Source organism: Diadema antillarum, unplaced genomic scaffold (assembly GCF_040938485.1).
Source record: "Diadema antillarum isolate AM-2024a unplaced genomic scaffold, OU_Dant_1.0 scf00000060, whole genome shotgun sequence".
Lineage (NCBI taxonomy): Eukaryota > Metazoa > Echinodermata > Echinoidea > Diadematoida > Diadematidae > Diadema > Diadema antillarum.
Genome location: NW_027270949.1, coordinates 1,284,193 through 1,300,405, shown reverse-complemented (window position 1 = coordinate 1,300,405; position 16,213 = coordinate 1,284,193). Strand labels below are relative to the sequence as shown.

The 16,213-nt window shown below is 36.9% G+C and overlaps 1 protein-coding gene across 1 annotated transcript; it reads left to right on the top strand.

The window, feature by feature from the left end:
• The first annotated feature begins 222 nt into the window (after positions 1-222).
• On the top strand, positions 223-15,965 carry LOC139716015 (carbohydrate sulfotransferase 11-like). The gene is made up of 4 exons (XM_071627573.1): positions 223-430; positions 6,874-6,936; positions 8,701-8,759; positions 15,105-15,965. Exons 1-4 carry the CDS (start codon positions 223-225, stop codon positions 15,963-15,965), a joined length of 1,191 nt encoding a protein of 396 aa, XP_071483674.1.
• The last annotated feature ends 248 nt before the right edge of the window (positions 15,966-16,213 follow it).

Sequence of the window (16,213 nt, the reverse complement as noted above, 5' to 3'; positions counted from 1 at the left end):
ACGTTTCTATGGCGTCGAGGAGTCCAACGGAGAGAACACTGACGATCATGTGTGTCGAATAGTGAGCGGGTTCTCAAAATTCCGATCACCAAAAACGACATAGAGAGATCGCATCGCGTCGGTTCTGTGAACAAGGCGGAGCAAAGATCTCGAAATACTCGCGCATCACGGAACACCAAAGAAAAGTCTCGTCCGACCATTGTGAAGTTTGTGTCATACCGAATGAGGAAGCTTGTCATCTCCAAGCGACGAGCGCTGAAGGGATCCAACATGGGAATTGACGAGGACCTCACAAAGCAGAATGCAGCGCTGCTACAAAAAACAAAAGCGTGTCGTAAAGTTCTCTCATCCTGGACATCGGATGGAAGAATAATCGCTCTTCTTCCTGCTACTGGAGGAAAGACAATCAAGCGGGTCATCAACTCAGAAAGTGACTTAGACTTGATATGATCGTAACTTTCCCTACAGTGCTGACGCCTATTCAACCAATGCAAGAAATGAAAATCCTATTTTTGGTCAAATCTTCATATAACTACAGTGATATCAGTGTGTATGGTTATAAAGATGCATTCTCTTTATATTGAATTGGTACATTTTCATAAGAAGTTTTGTTTTTTGTTCTGTGTTTTTTTTCTTTTCCGTTGGTAATTTCTATTTGACACGGGTAATTTGATTTTTTTCCTTATTGCACTGATTCATTTAAAAAGTTGTTTGATATTCTCATGACTCTAAGATACCCCTGTGTATCATGTTGCAAAGCAGTAAAAAACAATCAGAGGGGACTACAATGTACTTCATGTTCTGTCTGGATGCACATTACTTGTGCGGGAATAAATAAGGAACAATATGATGACATTCATTACTCATTTATCAATTGGAGATGCACAAAATGCATTTTCCAGTACTTACCTTTTCATTCGTCCTCACCTACTGAACCCACGAAGGAATGTATGGATTGGAGTGGATTAGTTGATCAAAAAACGCCGATGAAAAAATCCACAGGCAATTTTGTGAATTCTCCCAATATAGGCCTAGATGGTAATGATTATCAAGTTGAACATGAAATAGATAAGATCTTTAATCCCATCCCAACTAAATATTTTTTGACTTCTGAACTGAATAATGCCATACAAAATTGCTCAGTGACAAAAAACTTCAGCATGATTCATTTCAATGCAAGGAGCATGTGCCAAAATTTTGAAAGAATGCATACTTACCTTTCATGCATTGAATTTAAGTTTTCAGTGATAGCTATATCTGAAACGTGGATAAACTCAGCTATATATGTTCCTTTTGCACTTGACGGTTACAAATTTATTCATGTGAACCGACCAACTGGTCGTGGGGGTGGAGTTGGCCTCTTCATCCCAGAAGAGCTAAGCTTTACACATTATGAGTCTAAGGAGCAATGTGAAGGAGTTGATCAGTTATTCATTAAAATTAATTGTAAATCATTTCGAAATATCATAGTCGGAGTGATATATCGCCAACCAAAATATTCCATTTCTACATTCACTCCTTTCTTTGAAAAACTGATCAGTGAATTCAATATAAAACAAAATAAGAACCTATTTTGTATATTTGATGGGAGATTATAACATCGATTTGACTAAAAAAGACATAAGTCCATCAATACTGGAGTTTGTAAATGTAACTGCTTCTTCCGGATTTCACCCCTTGGTAGATAGACCAACTCGGGTCAGCGCAACGTCAGCCACAACTATCGACAATATATTTACAAATGATAACACCATCTCCACTCTGTCAGGCATCCTGATGACAGATATTTCTGATCACCTACCAATATTTCATATATCATTACATCCAGAGGAGAGACGTAACAGTAAGAAGCCAAAAATATTCAGGAAGATTACTAAAGAAAATCTCGCTACCCTTTGTGCTGACCTAGCAGACACTGATTGGTCAAGAGTGTATGAACAAACTGATCCCGAGGGTGCGTATAATGTGTTTTACGAAATATTCATTGATCTGTATGATGTGCATTTACCTAAGAGAGAAATCAAGAATAAGGAAAAAACAAGAAATCAGAAAACCGTGGGTTACAAGTGAACTTTTAAAACTTATCAAAAATAAAAATAAATGTTACAAGAAATATATTAAATCTTCCCTTGAATCACATTATGAAAGGTATAAGAAAATTCGTAATAAAGTTACTCTTTGCTTACGCAGAGCAAAGAAGGGTTTTTATTCGAACAAGTTTGATCTAATCAAAAACAATTCAAAAGAGACATGGAAATTCATTAATGCAATTTTAGGGAAAGAAAAGATTATTACCAAACTTTTTCGCACAATGGAACTGATATTCATGATACCGCTGATATTGCTGAACATTTTAATGAATATTTCGTTAATATTGGATCAAACATATCCACTAATAATGTGGTGCATAATAAAGATTTTTCTGTTGATATGAATAAATCTGTTTTTGATACTTTGTTTTTTAAACCAGCCACAGTAGATGAAATTTTAGATATTGAAAAGGCATTAAAGTCTGGGAAAAGCAGTGGTTTTGACGATATTGATCCAACTGTGGTTAAATATGTTTTACCTTATATTGTTGAACCTTTTTTGCCTGTATGTAATCTTTCGTTAAGTACTGGTATCGTACCATCCAAAATGAAAGTTTCAAAAGTTATTCCAGTTCTTAAAAAAAAATGACCCCAGAATATTCACAAATTACCGTCCAATATCTATTTTGCCTTGTTTTTCAAAAATATTAGAAAAAATAGCTTTTACTCGTTTTTATAATTTCCTGCTTCAGTATGATTTATTATACGATAGTCAGTATGGATTCCCGCAAAATCTGTCTACAGACATGGCAGTTATAGAAATACAAGACAGAATAATTCAAGAAATGAATGATGGTAAAGAAGTTTTGGCAATATTCATGGATCTTTCTAAAGCATTTGATTGTCTTTCTAATGAAATCTTACTTCAAAAATTGCAATATTATGGTGTTCGTGGTGTCTGTCTTAAGTGGTTTAGATCTTATTTATGTGGGCGGAAAGAATTCACTGTTTATGATTCTTTTCATTCGTCTTTTAGAAATGTCAATACGGGTGTGCCTCGGGGATCCATTCTTGGACCTTTACTGTTTTTGATTTATATAAACGATATTGCCAATTCTTGCCATAAATCTCATTTTATTTTATATGCAGACGACACCTCACTTCTTGCCTCTCATAATGATATCAATGTGTTGAATGAACTTTTAAACAAAAATCTTTATCAGGTACATAATTGGTTTAAGTGCAATATGCTCACTTTGAATATAAGTAAAACACAATGTGTACTTTTTAAACGCGGAGCTGTGCAATATAATACTGATGATATGATTTTAAAAATTGGTGATATACGTTTGAAATTTTATGAATCTGTAAATTTTTTAGGTGTTGTATTAAACAGTAAGTTGAGTTGGAGCGATCATATTGACTTTGTTTGTACAAAAATTTCTCGTTTTATTGGAATATTGAATCGACTGAAATATGATTTGCCAAGTTACATTTTGTTCGTTCTTTATAATGCTTACATTTTATCTGTTTTATCTTATTGCATTTCTATCTGGGGAAACACGTATTCTTGCCATACTCAAAGACTTTTTGTACTACAAAAGAAAGCAATTCGAATTTGTACAAAGTCAGATTATAGAGCGTCAACATCTAAACTTTTTAAATCATTACAGACTCTTAAATTGCAAGATTCGAATAAAATGCAAATATGTTCCTTTATGCAACGTTTCCATGCTAAAACTCTTTCACCTTATTTACAAAATATGTTTTCTGTGAACTCTGATGTACATAATCATTATACAAGATCGTCAAATCATTTTCATCGATGGCGTTTTTTAACCGATAAATCTAAATATTCGTTACGTCATACATGGTCCCGTTTTATGGAATACGTTAGAACTGAGCAAATTCAATACACAGTTTAATAATATGTTCAAAAGGCAGTACAAGAAGTTATTGATTAGTAAGTATTGATTGGATTATTATGTATGGATGTATTGGTCTTTCTTCTATTTGTATTATGGTGTTTAATGTTTTTCTTTTTTTTTTGTTATGATTAATTTGATTTTTTTAAAGTAATTTTCAAATGATTATAACGCGGGGTATGTGCAACATAACAAGCCTATTCTGGCTTTCTACGCGCATACCATTTTCCGGTCAACCAAACACATAATGTTAATGAGTTTCTGTTCTTTATGTACCTGTGATATCTGTTTTTCCGATGTGGTTTTTTTAATCTTTCGTCTATATCATAATCTCGCCTTGTTTTGTTGTCGTTTCCATTGTTTTTAAACTCACTTTTTGTACAATTTATCTGGTATATTATATACTGAATCGGAAATAAAGATTGAATTGAATTGAATTGAATTGAATTGAAAATCAAAAGATTGTCTCCGAACGGTCCATAATTTTATACGAGAACACAGAGCAAGGTATAGTATCCTGTTTCATACAAACAGGGGGGTGTTTCATCAAGTTAGTCAGCGCTGACAATTACAAGTTGTCAGTCTCTGACAATTACAAGTTGTCAGTCTCTGACAATATACATGTATAGCCATAGTAACAGTCAGTGACCAGAGCATCTCAGCCAATCAAAACCAAGGATTTTGCTGAAATTGTCAGAGACTGACAACTTGTCAGCGCTGACTAAATTGATGGAACACCCCCAGATATTTAGATTGTGTAGCCACGATAACGTTAATGGTCATGTGGTCCCGATGAAATGCTTTCTTCATGATACCACATAGACAACGTCCTGTCAATTGCACACGTCATTGTATAACATGTCTGTTGTTATCTTTCTATATCCGTTCAGAAGACGCTTGTGTGTTAATCGTGAGAATTGAGTAAAGATTCTATTATCACAACGACTGCGCGTTGTGTAGTAATAGTTCTGTATTAAAGCTCTGCGTAACAAATGCAGGTCCTGATTTGCCTCACCATTTTGATGGGGAAAATCTAGGAGATAACAACGTTACGAAATCTAAATCAAGCACCCAAAAGGTCCTTTGGCTCACAGTGCTTGACCTCACCGCGCAACTAGACTAGAACGCGGTGTGACATCCAAAATAAATCCAATTTATTTTATTTTTTCGGTCAGTCTTATTTCTCTCTATATCAAAATCTTTTTTCAGTCACCTATCTACTATACAATAGGCTGACTTAATTTACGCTGATCCTTGAATATGATGCCAGACTGATTGGGTTCGAGTTTATTATAAGAAACAGGTACCCATTTATACGCACCTGGGTTGAGAGGGACAAAGTGGGTAAAAACATTTTGTCCAACCACGCAAGTACTGGGCAGGAACCGAACTCCGGTCTTTCGTTAGGGAGTCGGAAATCCTATCTTTATGCCACAGAGCCCCCACTGATACTAACCACACTTGCTAACGATGCATTGAAGAACCAGGGAGGTGGAAAGAGCTTCCACCTCCCTGGAAGAACCCACTGTAAAGGGCTCATACAGACTAAGCTACATTTCAGAAGTTAACAACAGCATTACGCGGATCTTTTAGAGGTTCTTTCAAGGTCCTAATGAGGTATAGCGACATTTCTTGACAGATTACCTGCTGCTGTCTCACTCCAGTGCACCGATGAACGGCATAACAATGTCATGTATGTAGACGAGCAGTTGTTTCGGGCTTTCGAAATCATCTCTTTCAACAGCCCGTTGATCGGCGCTGTTCCATTTTGCGCCGCGCGACGTTTTTGAGAGCACCTACGAGTCAACGTAGCGTCAAATGCGTTAAGTTTAGAAGAACGTTTTACAACTTTGTTTTACTTTGGTTTTTTTTTTATGTCTCAGCCATTAAAAACCGATTTTTCATCTCCACCAATACTATACCAGCCTTTTAAATCAATTTTCTGATTTTCGTCAAACCTTCCCTGATATGTTCTTCTAAGTATTGCTGCTTTCACTCAATCCACTTTTTTCGAGATTTTTTTTTTCAATCCACTTTTACTGTTATGCTCTTTCAATATGTATATACTCAGTACACAGAGAAGACGCAAATTCTGAACAAGAGGTGACAGATACAATATTTAGCTACTTACACTGTCCGTGATTGGTGATCATTTTCTGTTTGGTTGAAAAGAAAGAAAGAAAGAAAAAAACATGTTCTATATAATGGTATTGCACCAACATTGTGCACCAATCGTTGAGTTTCAATGCAAAAAAAAAAAATGCAAAAGCTCCCTCGTGTGGAAGGGGGATACCGTCCTCCTTCCACATCCCCTCCCTTAATTTGTTCCACCGCCATACATTTTACCGACGTGAAAAAATTGAGGAACAAGAGGTGATGGATACCACAACTTAACTTTAACCATTTTTATTGTCTGATTGTAGATTTTCTTACTTTGTAATTGAAAATTATTCAAAATTTTGCAGATATTCCACCACAAGATCCGCATCAGATCATTGAATTTCAATTAAAAAAAAAACTCTCTCTCGTTGGAGGGGATGTACCCTGTCCCACCGGAAAAAAAAAATCAAACAGGCCTACCAAAACATTCCTGCATACGACCATGCTTTTAGGTTAACCTAAGTTTGGATTATCAAATAAAATGTCACGTGTAAATGAAGTCAGTTTTTGTCCTCGACATAAAGTGTAATCAGATTCTCTATCATATAACTTTAGACTTCTGTATCGGTTACATCACAGGTGTATATCATTCGTTACACGCAGACGCAAACGCTCTTTTTTTCTTCTTGTTTTTTTTTGTCTTGTTTTTCACAGACCGTATAGTCAAAATCCACAGGATCGTACGTATGACGTAACAATGAGATCGTCGCTTCGCTGGTGTTTCTCCATGATACTCGTATCGTCCATTCTGTATGCAGCCCTTAAAGTGACCGGACTGTCTGAGCTAGAGACGTCACTGACTCCTCAGAAACCTCAGAAAGGTAACTGTATGTAACATAATATTGTGTGACTCTTCAAGAACACTCCTGTGAAAGAATCGTACAGCTGTGCTAAATGAAAGTTGTGGTAGAACAGCCACTTGTGTGGATATTGTGATTTACTAGCAGGTGTTTGACGTTTGTGCGTTTCTGACTGTATATTACAGATATACATTAAATTTACGCAGTATACAAATGAGTATATGAATATAAGAACAACCCAAGTCCATGGAAGACCATTTCGAGTAAACTAAAAAAAAACCTTCATATCTTTTTTATTTGTCCAATAATATTCTATTTAACTGTGATGGGAAGGCAACATTGTATATACAAATTAGAACAGATATTATTATGACAATTAACATTTACATTAATTGTGGAGAGGCCATTTTGTGTGGTGGACTGGGGTCGTTCTTTGATTCATATGGACTTGGGTCGTTCGTTGATTCATATAGGTACATGATATTCTGCTATAGAGATGAGAGAAGGATGAGAGAGGGCGCTATTATATGAATGTAAGAATGACCCAAGTCCTTCATTCTTAAATTAATATGAGATTTAACTCATTCATTTCAGGCACTTCCGGGGGTAATTAGGATTTATCATTTATACACAAGATGAGTCCATGCATAAGCTACAATTTCCCATGTCAAACTGAATTTGGCCAAAAATTGGACTTGGGTCGTTCTTATATTCAGGTCTTCAAATATAAGCGATATTATTCACGTTTGCCAACTTTAACGCTATTGTTTTATCTATTGTTTATTTCTATCTTTAGAATTATTCACACACACATATCTTTATATATATATATATATATATATATATATATATATATATAATATGTATGTATATAAATGGTATACAGTGGTATATAAGTGTATTTATTACCCATAAAATACATATTTTGCAAGATAAAAGTTTCACTAAAACCAAGGCAAAGGTTTTTTTTGTAAAGGCAGTAATTACTGTTTGGAGATGAAACAAAAACACAGCTTTAGTGCTTCAAAAGAAGTTTAAAATGTTAGTTATGGATAGAAGCAACCAAGGTAAAAATTTCATCCAGTATAATCACTGTTAAGTATTGTTAAATAATGAAATGTGAACAATAGTTGAAAAAAAATGGTTTCTAAATTTAACCGTCTACAGTTATGGCTTATTGAGAAAATAGTCACATCTCCCTATATGTTATGCTTTATTGAAAAATTCTAATTGGTACAAATGTAGTATATAGGATGTTTTGTGATACAACTGACATACACATTATTATGAATCGGATGTGATAACTCGAACATTTATTTTTTAATAATACTGCTCTTAATGATACACAATACCTGTGTTTGCTAATAAAAGAGGTACAGATACTCAATGAAAATACTTAGAATTACTTAAATGTATGGTGCATGGCGATGTCCAAAAAAAGAGAACGTAACAAGAGTTAAAGTTTGATCATTCTTCATAATTGAAGACTGAGTGCTGATAGCAAAGTGCGTGCCTTAATTGTGCTTTCTGAAACATTTTCTTTATCAATAAATGTCAGCCTTGGATATCTATAGATGCTGTATCTTTCCGTGTCAGTGCGACCATAGAGAGTTTCTTTGACAAAAAAAAAACAACAACAAATCAAATCTGTCCATATATACACACGAAAAGCTAGGCAACACAAACTGTAGTGCATATGTTACTTTGTATGAATTTGTTATATATTGCTATAAAAAAAAATGTTAGGTTTTAATGTTAAATAATATAATTTTGTTCACGATTTAGGACCAACAGTTGATGACAATGACTACAGGTGGAATGGTCTACAGCAATCAGATTTCTTGGTAAGCAGATCCGATGATAACGATATCTTGTATCAAATCAAAGGTGGATGGTAAAAAGACTTTCATATGCACATGCACAAATATGACATAAAATAGATGTGTAATTATTCAATTTATCTTGTCTGTTAACGCAGCCTTGATGAAGGTCCACTAAAGGACCGAAAGCTCGGCCATTAAACCTGCTGAAATCCAGCTACGCTTACCACTCCTTCCTACTTCAACGTTATATATATATATATATATATATATATATATATATATAATATTATATATATAATGTCACAATAGAGGAATGCATTAAATGCCAATTGCCTTGATTTTAATTCAAAATCCGAATTTTGGGGGACCTCCCCTTCGTCAGGGATGACAGTGCTAATGAATTTTCACTGTGAAAATTCATTAGCACTGTCATCCCTGACGAAGGGGAGGCCCCCGAAAATTCGGATTTTGAATTAAAATCAAGGCAATTGGCATTTAATGCATTCCTCTATTGTGACATTATATATATAATATTATATATATATATATATATATATATAATAGTAAGAAGTGATACTTCAGTATGATTTTCATCGCAAATGAGAAATAATGCAACTGATAAAGACATTGTATTTTAAAGGTCTGATAATGCGAACAGATCTAACGGAAGGGGTTTCGAGTATAATACCTGAACAGTTGGGGTGGCGTGTACTCTTTATAAGCAAGGTATCTATCGGTGTTACGTTCTCTCCCTTATCCACATCATAGGGGGTCTTGCTCACCTGATGTTAAGAAGACTATTCAGAACACATGCTGTATATGCACACATTCTGCTCCACAGGTTCATCAAAGCTCTATGCAACATGATATAGACACAGTTTCTGCCTACTGCGGATTGTGATTACTGAATCCTATACTATAATACTCGAAGTTGTTGTTGTTGTCGCGGCCTTATGTATTTCCTGTTTTATTTCGGCGTTGCTGGTTTCTCTATCTCCTCCCGAGCCGTCGGCTCCGGGCAGTTGCGACCGGTGCCGTCGGCCGCAGGAGAGTATCCTACATCGAATGGCGCGGGTTTCGTCCCCTCTCCGCCTCCGTGTCGACGTCGAGGACGAAAAAGAAAAATTAATTAGCTATATGCATAATGCATTTTTGTGCGTGACGAAAGAGCCGAGCGTTTCAATATTCACGGAACCTGCGCTGGCCTCCTGCTTTCTCGATCTTCCATCTTTTAGCTTGCAGAGACACTGGGGGATACTAAAGATGATGGTGCAGCGAAATCTCTGACATCTTCCGGCGGACGCGCACGCACACACACAATGTACCTCGCAGAACTCTATACACACTCTACACTGTGTGTATATAGTTCTGTGATGTACCTTTGCCTCCGCCTGTTACGTGTACTGAATGTATTGACGATGGTTACACGAATCTGTGTGTGCGTGATATGGACTACAAGGGCATTTACGTACAGTTCGCCATTATTGGCGTCCCCAAATGAAAACAACGAACGTTGGTTATGTAATTGTATTTTACACAACTGCAGAATACTATATGCAGCTCAGGTACGTCATTTAGTTTGCTCGCCGTTTGCTCTCAAGTCCGGTGTCATTGTACGCAGACTGTTTAGGACGCGGCTAAATATATTTGCCGATCGTACCCTTACATATCAGATTACATGCGCAGCTGTGTCCATTCGTTTACTGCAGAGCTGCTGTAATCATACATATTCATAAGATGAGCGGACGTAGAGGAAAACCTCGCTTTGCTGACCGCCTATTTTTAAAATTGCAAGTGGAAATAGAATGTGTGGTTCTATGGTCTATCAAACCAAGTTTTGGTGACAAAAAAAAAAAGAGGGAGCAAATGAAGACGAATGCAGTGATGTATATATTCTTCTTTCTTCCATAACATGGGAAAAATATTAAAGAAAAAAAATACGAGGTCGTGAGAACCTACTCACACGGGTGCCTATTAAACCTGATGACTATGATCTCCCCCTCCCCAAATAATAACAATGATGATGATAATAATAATAATAATAATAATAATAATGATAATGATAAGGATAATAATAATAATGATATAATAATAACAATAATAGGAGCAATAATTGTAGGCCTAATATTAATTATGATAATGTACAATCTGAAGCAGATGTAGTTCTATATTAATATGATATATCAAGCCAAGTTTTGGTGATTAAAAACAAAAAGGAGGGAGCAAAATTATGAAGACGAAAATATCTTATTTTTCTCTCATAACGTGGGGAAAAGAAACATGAAAAAAAAAAACACAAAACAAACCGAAGCCTTGAGACCAGCCGTGGATTCCCGCGGGTGCCCGCGTGGATGCAAGAGCAGGGGGTAATCAAAGTCATAGTGTTAATATCTTCCCGTTTCGACGGGAACAACCTGTGGGCAGAACTTTCGGGGAATCTCATTTGCGTTTTTGGTAATTTTTCCCTGAATGTTTTTGTTTTTTGCCCTGCGGAGGTGGAAATGTGTGTGTGCGTGAGGGGGGGGGAGGGGTGAGGGGCAACAAGACAACTGTTGGACTTCAACGGGTGCAAATAACCCCTCGAAACTCAAGTTCTATAATAAAAGCAAGTAGTGGCGGGAATGATCCCTACCAATGGACCGGATCGCCTGGCATATACTACAAAAATGTATTATAAAATTTCTGGGAAGGGTGATGGTCATTTAGAAGACAGTACAATTAACGAAAGAATGAGAAGACTTTTCTTTTTATTTCTTCAATAAAAATGTGCAAAATCGTATTATGAGAAAAAAAAATTAAGCCCCTCAGACCCGTGGATTTCCACGGGTGCTGCTAGTCCTATACTATAATACTCGAAGTTGTTGTTGTTGTCGCGGCCTAATGTATTTCCTGTTTTATTCCGGCGTTGCTGGATTGTCTATCTCCTCCCGAGCCGTCGGCTCCGGGCAGCTGCGACCGGTGCCGTCGGCCGCAGGAGAGTATCCTGCATCGAATGGCGCGGGTTTCGTCCCCTCTCCGCCTCCGTGTCGACGTCGAGGACGAAAAAGAAAAATTAATTAGCTACATGCATAATGCATTTTTGTGCGTGACGAAAGAGCCGAGCGTTTTAATATTCACCAATCCTGCGCTGGACTCCTACTTTCTCGATAGTGTATCATTTATCTGGCAGAGACAGTGGGATACTAAAGATGATGGGTGCAGCGAAATCTTTGACATCTTCCGGCGGACACGCAGGCACGCACACAATGTACTCTCGGGTGGGCACGGTACGCCAGTGTGTGACCTGCGCCTGTGTGTATGTATTGACGATGGTTACATGAAACACTATCTGCTTTCGCGTGATGGACTCTCATATCGTATAATACACGGCGCGCGCGGTCATACAAGGGCATTTACGTACAGTGACGTTCGCCATTGGCATTGGCGTGCCCTAATGAAAACAACGAATGCTGTTATTTTATTGTATTTTACACAACTGCAGGATACTATACATATGCAGCTCAGGTACGTCATTTAGTTTACTCTCAAGCGGGTATCATTGTACTCAGACTGTTTAGGACGGCTAAATATCCACTTAAATTTTGTCCTTGCCGATCGTATCCTTCCATATCAGATTACACGCGCCGCTGTCCATTCATATACTGTAGGGCTGCTGTAAACATGAATATTCATAAGATGAGCGGACGTAGAGGAAACCCTCGCTTTTTTTTTTTTTTTGAATTTCCAAGTGGAAATAAAATGGGTAATTCTATGGTCCATCACACCAAGTTTTGTTGATAAAAATAAAAAAGAGGGAGCAAATGAAGACAAAAATATTCTTCTTTCTCCCATAACGAGGGAAAAGAGTTAAAGAAAAAATACGAGGCCCTGAGATGCATGGATTCCAACAGGTGCCTACTTATTAAACCCAATGACTATAATATGATCCCCCCCTCCACAAATAATAGTGGAGATTATAGTGGTAATATAATAACGATAATAATAATAATATTAATAATAATAATAATAATAATAACAATAATGATAATAATGATGATAAAATGTACCTGTGTCTAATGCAGATAAACGGGTGGTTCTATGATCTATCAAACCAAGGTTTGGTGATAAAAACTAAAAGAAGAGAGCAGTATAGTGAAGACGAAAATATTGTATTTCTCTCAGCACAATAGCAACAAAAACACAACTGGGGTAGTCCTGCTCAGCACAAGATTGAGTATGTTAGTGCAGTGAAGCAGTTTTGGACAGTTTGCGCAGGACTGTCTTCAGAAAAGCTTTTTATCAAGAGCAGAAAAATGGGGGAAAGAGATTTTTACAATTCTTAACAAATTAACATTTCTGCCTCCCTATGTTGATCATCCCTATATTATGACTCTACTCTCTCCTCTCCCCTAATGATGCCTCGCTCGGGTGACTACATTTGACTACATTTGTTTGACCAATATTGCAATTTTATGTAGCATTAAATCCTTTAGTTTTTACCTTGAAAATTATAAACTATTTTGTTCATTCCGTAGATTTTATTATAATCTCGACATACTGAATTTCGCATGTGTTTCGTCATCTTTCGTAATTAGCATGTTGCACTAAACGCTTACATTATTTCTTTGGAACCTACATCCTACAAGCATTGCTTTTTAGTAGGTTCCTCATACACATCATTGTATTACATGTCCTTATACATTTGTGAAATTATGTCTAAAATTGACTGTTGTGTTAAACATATTTTACTTCAAAATCAAATGGAATATGTAACCTGAATATGAAATGTGAAATTTGGAACATGATTAAAAAAATAATAATAATTATAACAATGTTAGTAATAATAAAAATGATAATAACAATAACAATATTACACTGTAATAATGATAATAAGAGAATAGGCCAATACAAATTAATGGGGAGGGGTGCTATAATCCATAACTAAGAGTGGGCAGAGGAGACACAAACAGGTACTGGATTGTTTTAATGTTTAAAAATGAATATCAATGATAACGAAGCTATTTGAAATAAGTAACCTTGAGAGTAACCTTGACATGACGGACAAAAAGATTCACTATCCTTGACCGATAAACTTTTTTTTTCTGAATTCCCTTGAGTCATCCTAATGTCAATGAATTATATAAAATAGCAATGAAACCGAATGACTATGATCTCCCCTCCCTGAAAATAATAATAATGGTAATAATCATAATCATAATCATAATCAATGATTATAATGATAGTAAAAACAATAAACAGTATCAATGAGATAAACAGGCGGTTCTAGATCCATCAACCCAAGTTTTGATTATGAAAACAGAAATGAGGGAGCAAATGAAGACAAAAATAATCTTTGTGTATTTCTTCTGTCATAACGTGGTTGAAGAAATATTAAAGAAAGAATACGAAGCCCTGAGACCCGTAGATTTCCACGGGTTTCTTATACTTATAAAGCCTAATGACTATATGATCACAATAATAATATAACAGTAGGAGCATAATAATGATAACAATATGATAATAATAATGATGATGTTTAGTCTGAAGTATATAAACGGATGGTTCTCTGATACATCGAACCAAGTTTTGGTGATTAAAAACAAAAAGGAGGGAGCGATTGAAGACGAAAATATTATATTTTTCTCTCATAACGTGGGAAAAGAAATAGGAATGAAAAAAAAAAAAAATGCGATGCCTTGAGACCAGCCGCGGATTCGCTCGGGTGCCTGCATGGATGCAAGAACAGGGGGTATAATTAATATCAAAGTCATACAGTGTATAGCATCTCCCCGTTCAGACGGGAAGAATCTGTGGGCAGAACTTTCGGAGAATCTCATCAAGCGTTTTTTTGGTGATTTTTCCCTGAATGTTTGTTTGTTTGTTTGTTCTGCGAGGGTGAAAATGTGTGTGAGGGGATGGTGGTCATGAGTAGAAGAGAGCACAAGTAACTGTTCTTTTTATTTCATCAATAAAAATGTGTAAAATCGTATATATGAGAGGGGAAAAAAGAGTAAAACCCCTCAGACCCGTGGATTTCCACGGGTGCTGCTAGTACAATACAAGAATACTAGTAACTACGTCCATGCCCACGTATCATTACCGTTGATAAAAGTGAGGTTTGCAACCGCAAAGTGGCATTTATTAATTTCTCCAATTATGTGAGTCTAAAGTGTAACACAACATGGTCAGCTGATCAGGATAATTATGTATGTATAGAAATGGTTATTTTACGTTACATTCTTCATTTATCTCATTCTTCTTGGAGCAGCTAAGTCTAATCTTGCTGATCCGATGAGAGTTTATTAATCAAAACACATTCCACCATTCCTTTTACTCTTTCTCTCTCTCTCTCTCTCTCTCTTTTAATGCTCTCCAAACATCACGCAGACATCGCGGCCTGCGCACCCTGACGACTTCGTTCGTCTGCGGAACGAAAAGCGACTCCGTGCAATCGACGCTTACTGCAATGACCATCCCGAGCTTCGGCGAGTGAACGTCAGCCGTACAACTCTCGATCAGCTCCTTGTCAGTGATAAACAAAAACTTGTCTACTGTTTTATCCCAAAGGTCGGCTGTACAAACTGGAAAAGTGTTATGCTCGTGTTGGACGGCGCCAACCAATCACTGAGCGATCTTCAGCTGAAGGAAATACACTACGAAGGCAAAGGAACCCATTTGCGCGATCTCACTCAGTACTCCAGAGCTGATCGAACGCGCATACTCACCACCTACCAAAAATTCATGTATGTACGGCACCCGTTTGTTCGTTTGCTATCTGCGTATAAGAACAAATTCGAAGACGTGATGAAGTACCCCGTGGATAGAGACCTCAGCAAAGTGGCAAACAAGATTATTAAGCTGTGCAGGGACAATGTGACACGTGAAGACCTTAGTGCCAAAGACAAGCATGTTAGCTGGAGAGAATTCACGTTTTTCCTCACAAGTCCAGGAGGACCGTCTTCCAACGAACATTTTAACTTCATGCATCGCCTGTGTGATCCCTGCACGGTAAAGTACGACTTCATCGGGAAGCTGGAAACAGTGGCTGAGGACGCACCGTACATGCTCCGCCAGCTTGGAGTAGAATCCAATGTGACATACCCGTCACGGGATAACTTCCATGAGACCAATAGCAGTGCAGTTTTCAACGAAGCCCTGAGGAAACTGTCTAACGATACAATATCTAAGTTGCTCCAAGTGTACGCTCATGACTTTGGAATGTTTGGATATGAAGCTCGTCTGAACTAAAATTCACAACAAAACTTAGAAATAAATCATTAACCACCTTGCCCTCCATACATCAGTCACAATCACATTCCACATGCATAACTTACGCAAAAAGTGAGCAAACATTACATTAAGAAAAAAAAAGATGAAATTTTCTCTCTATCTGCGGCTCATAGAAGCACATGCTTTCACAGAGTCTGTGGTGTACCTTTAAAAAAGTTTGCAGCTCAAGTTTGCAGCTCTACTTTGCGCATGAGCAGAAGAGGGAT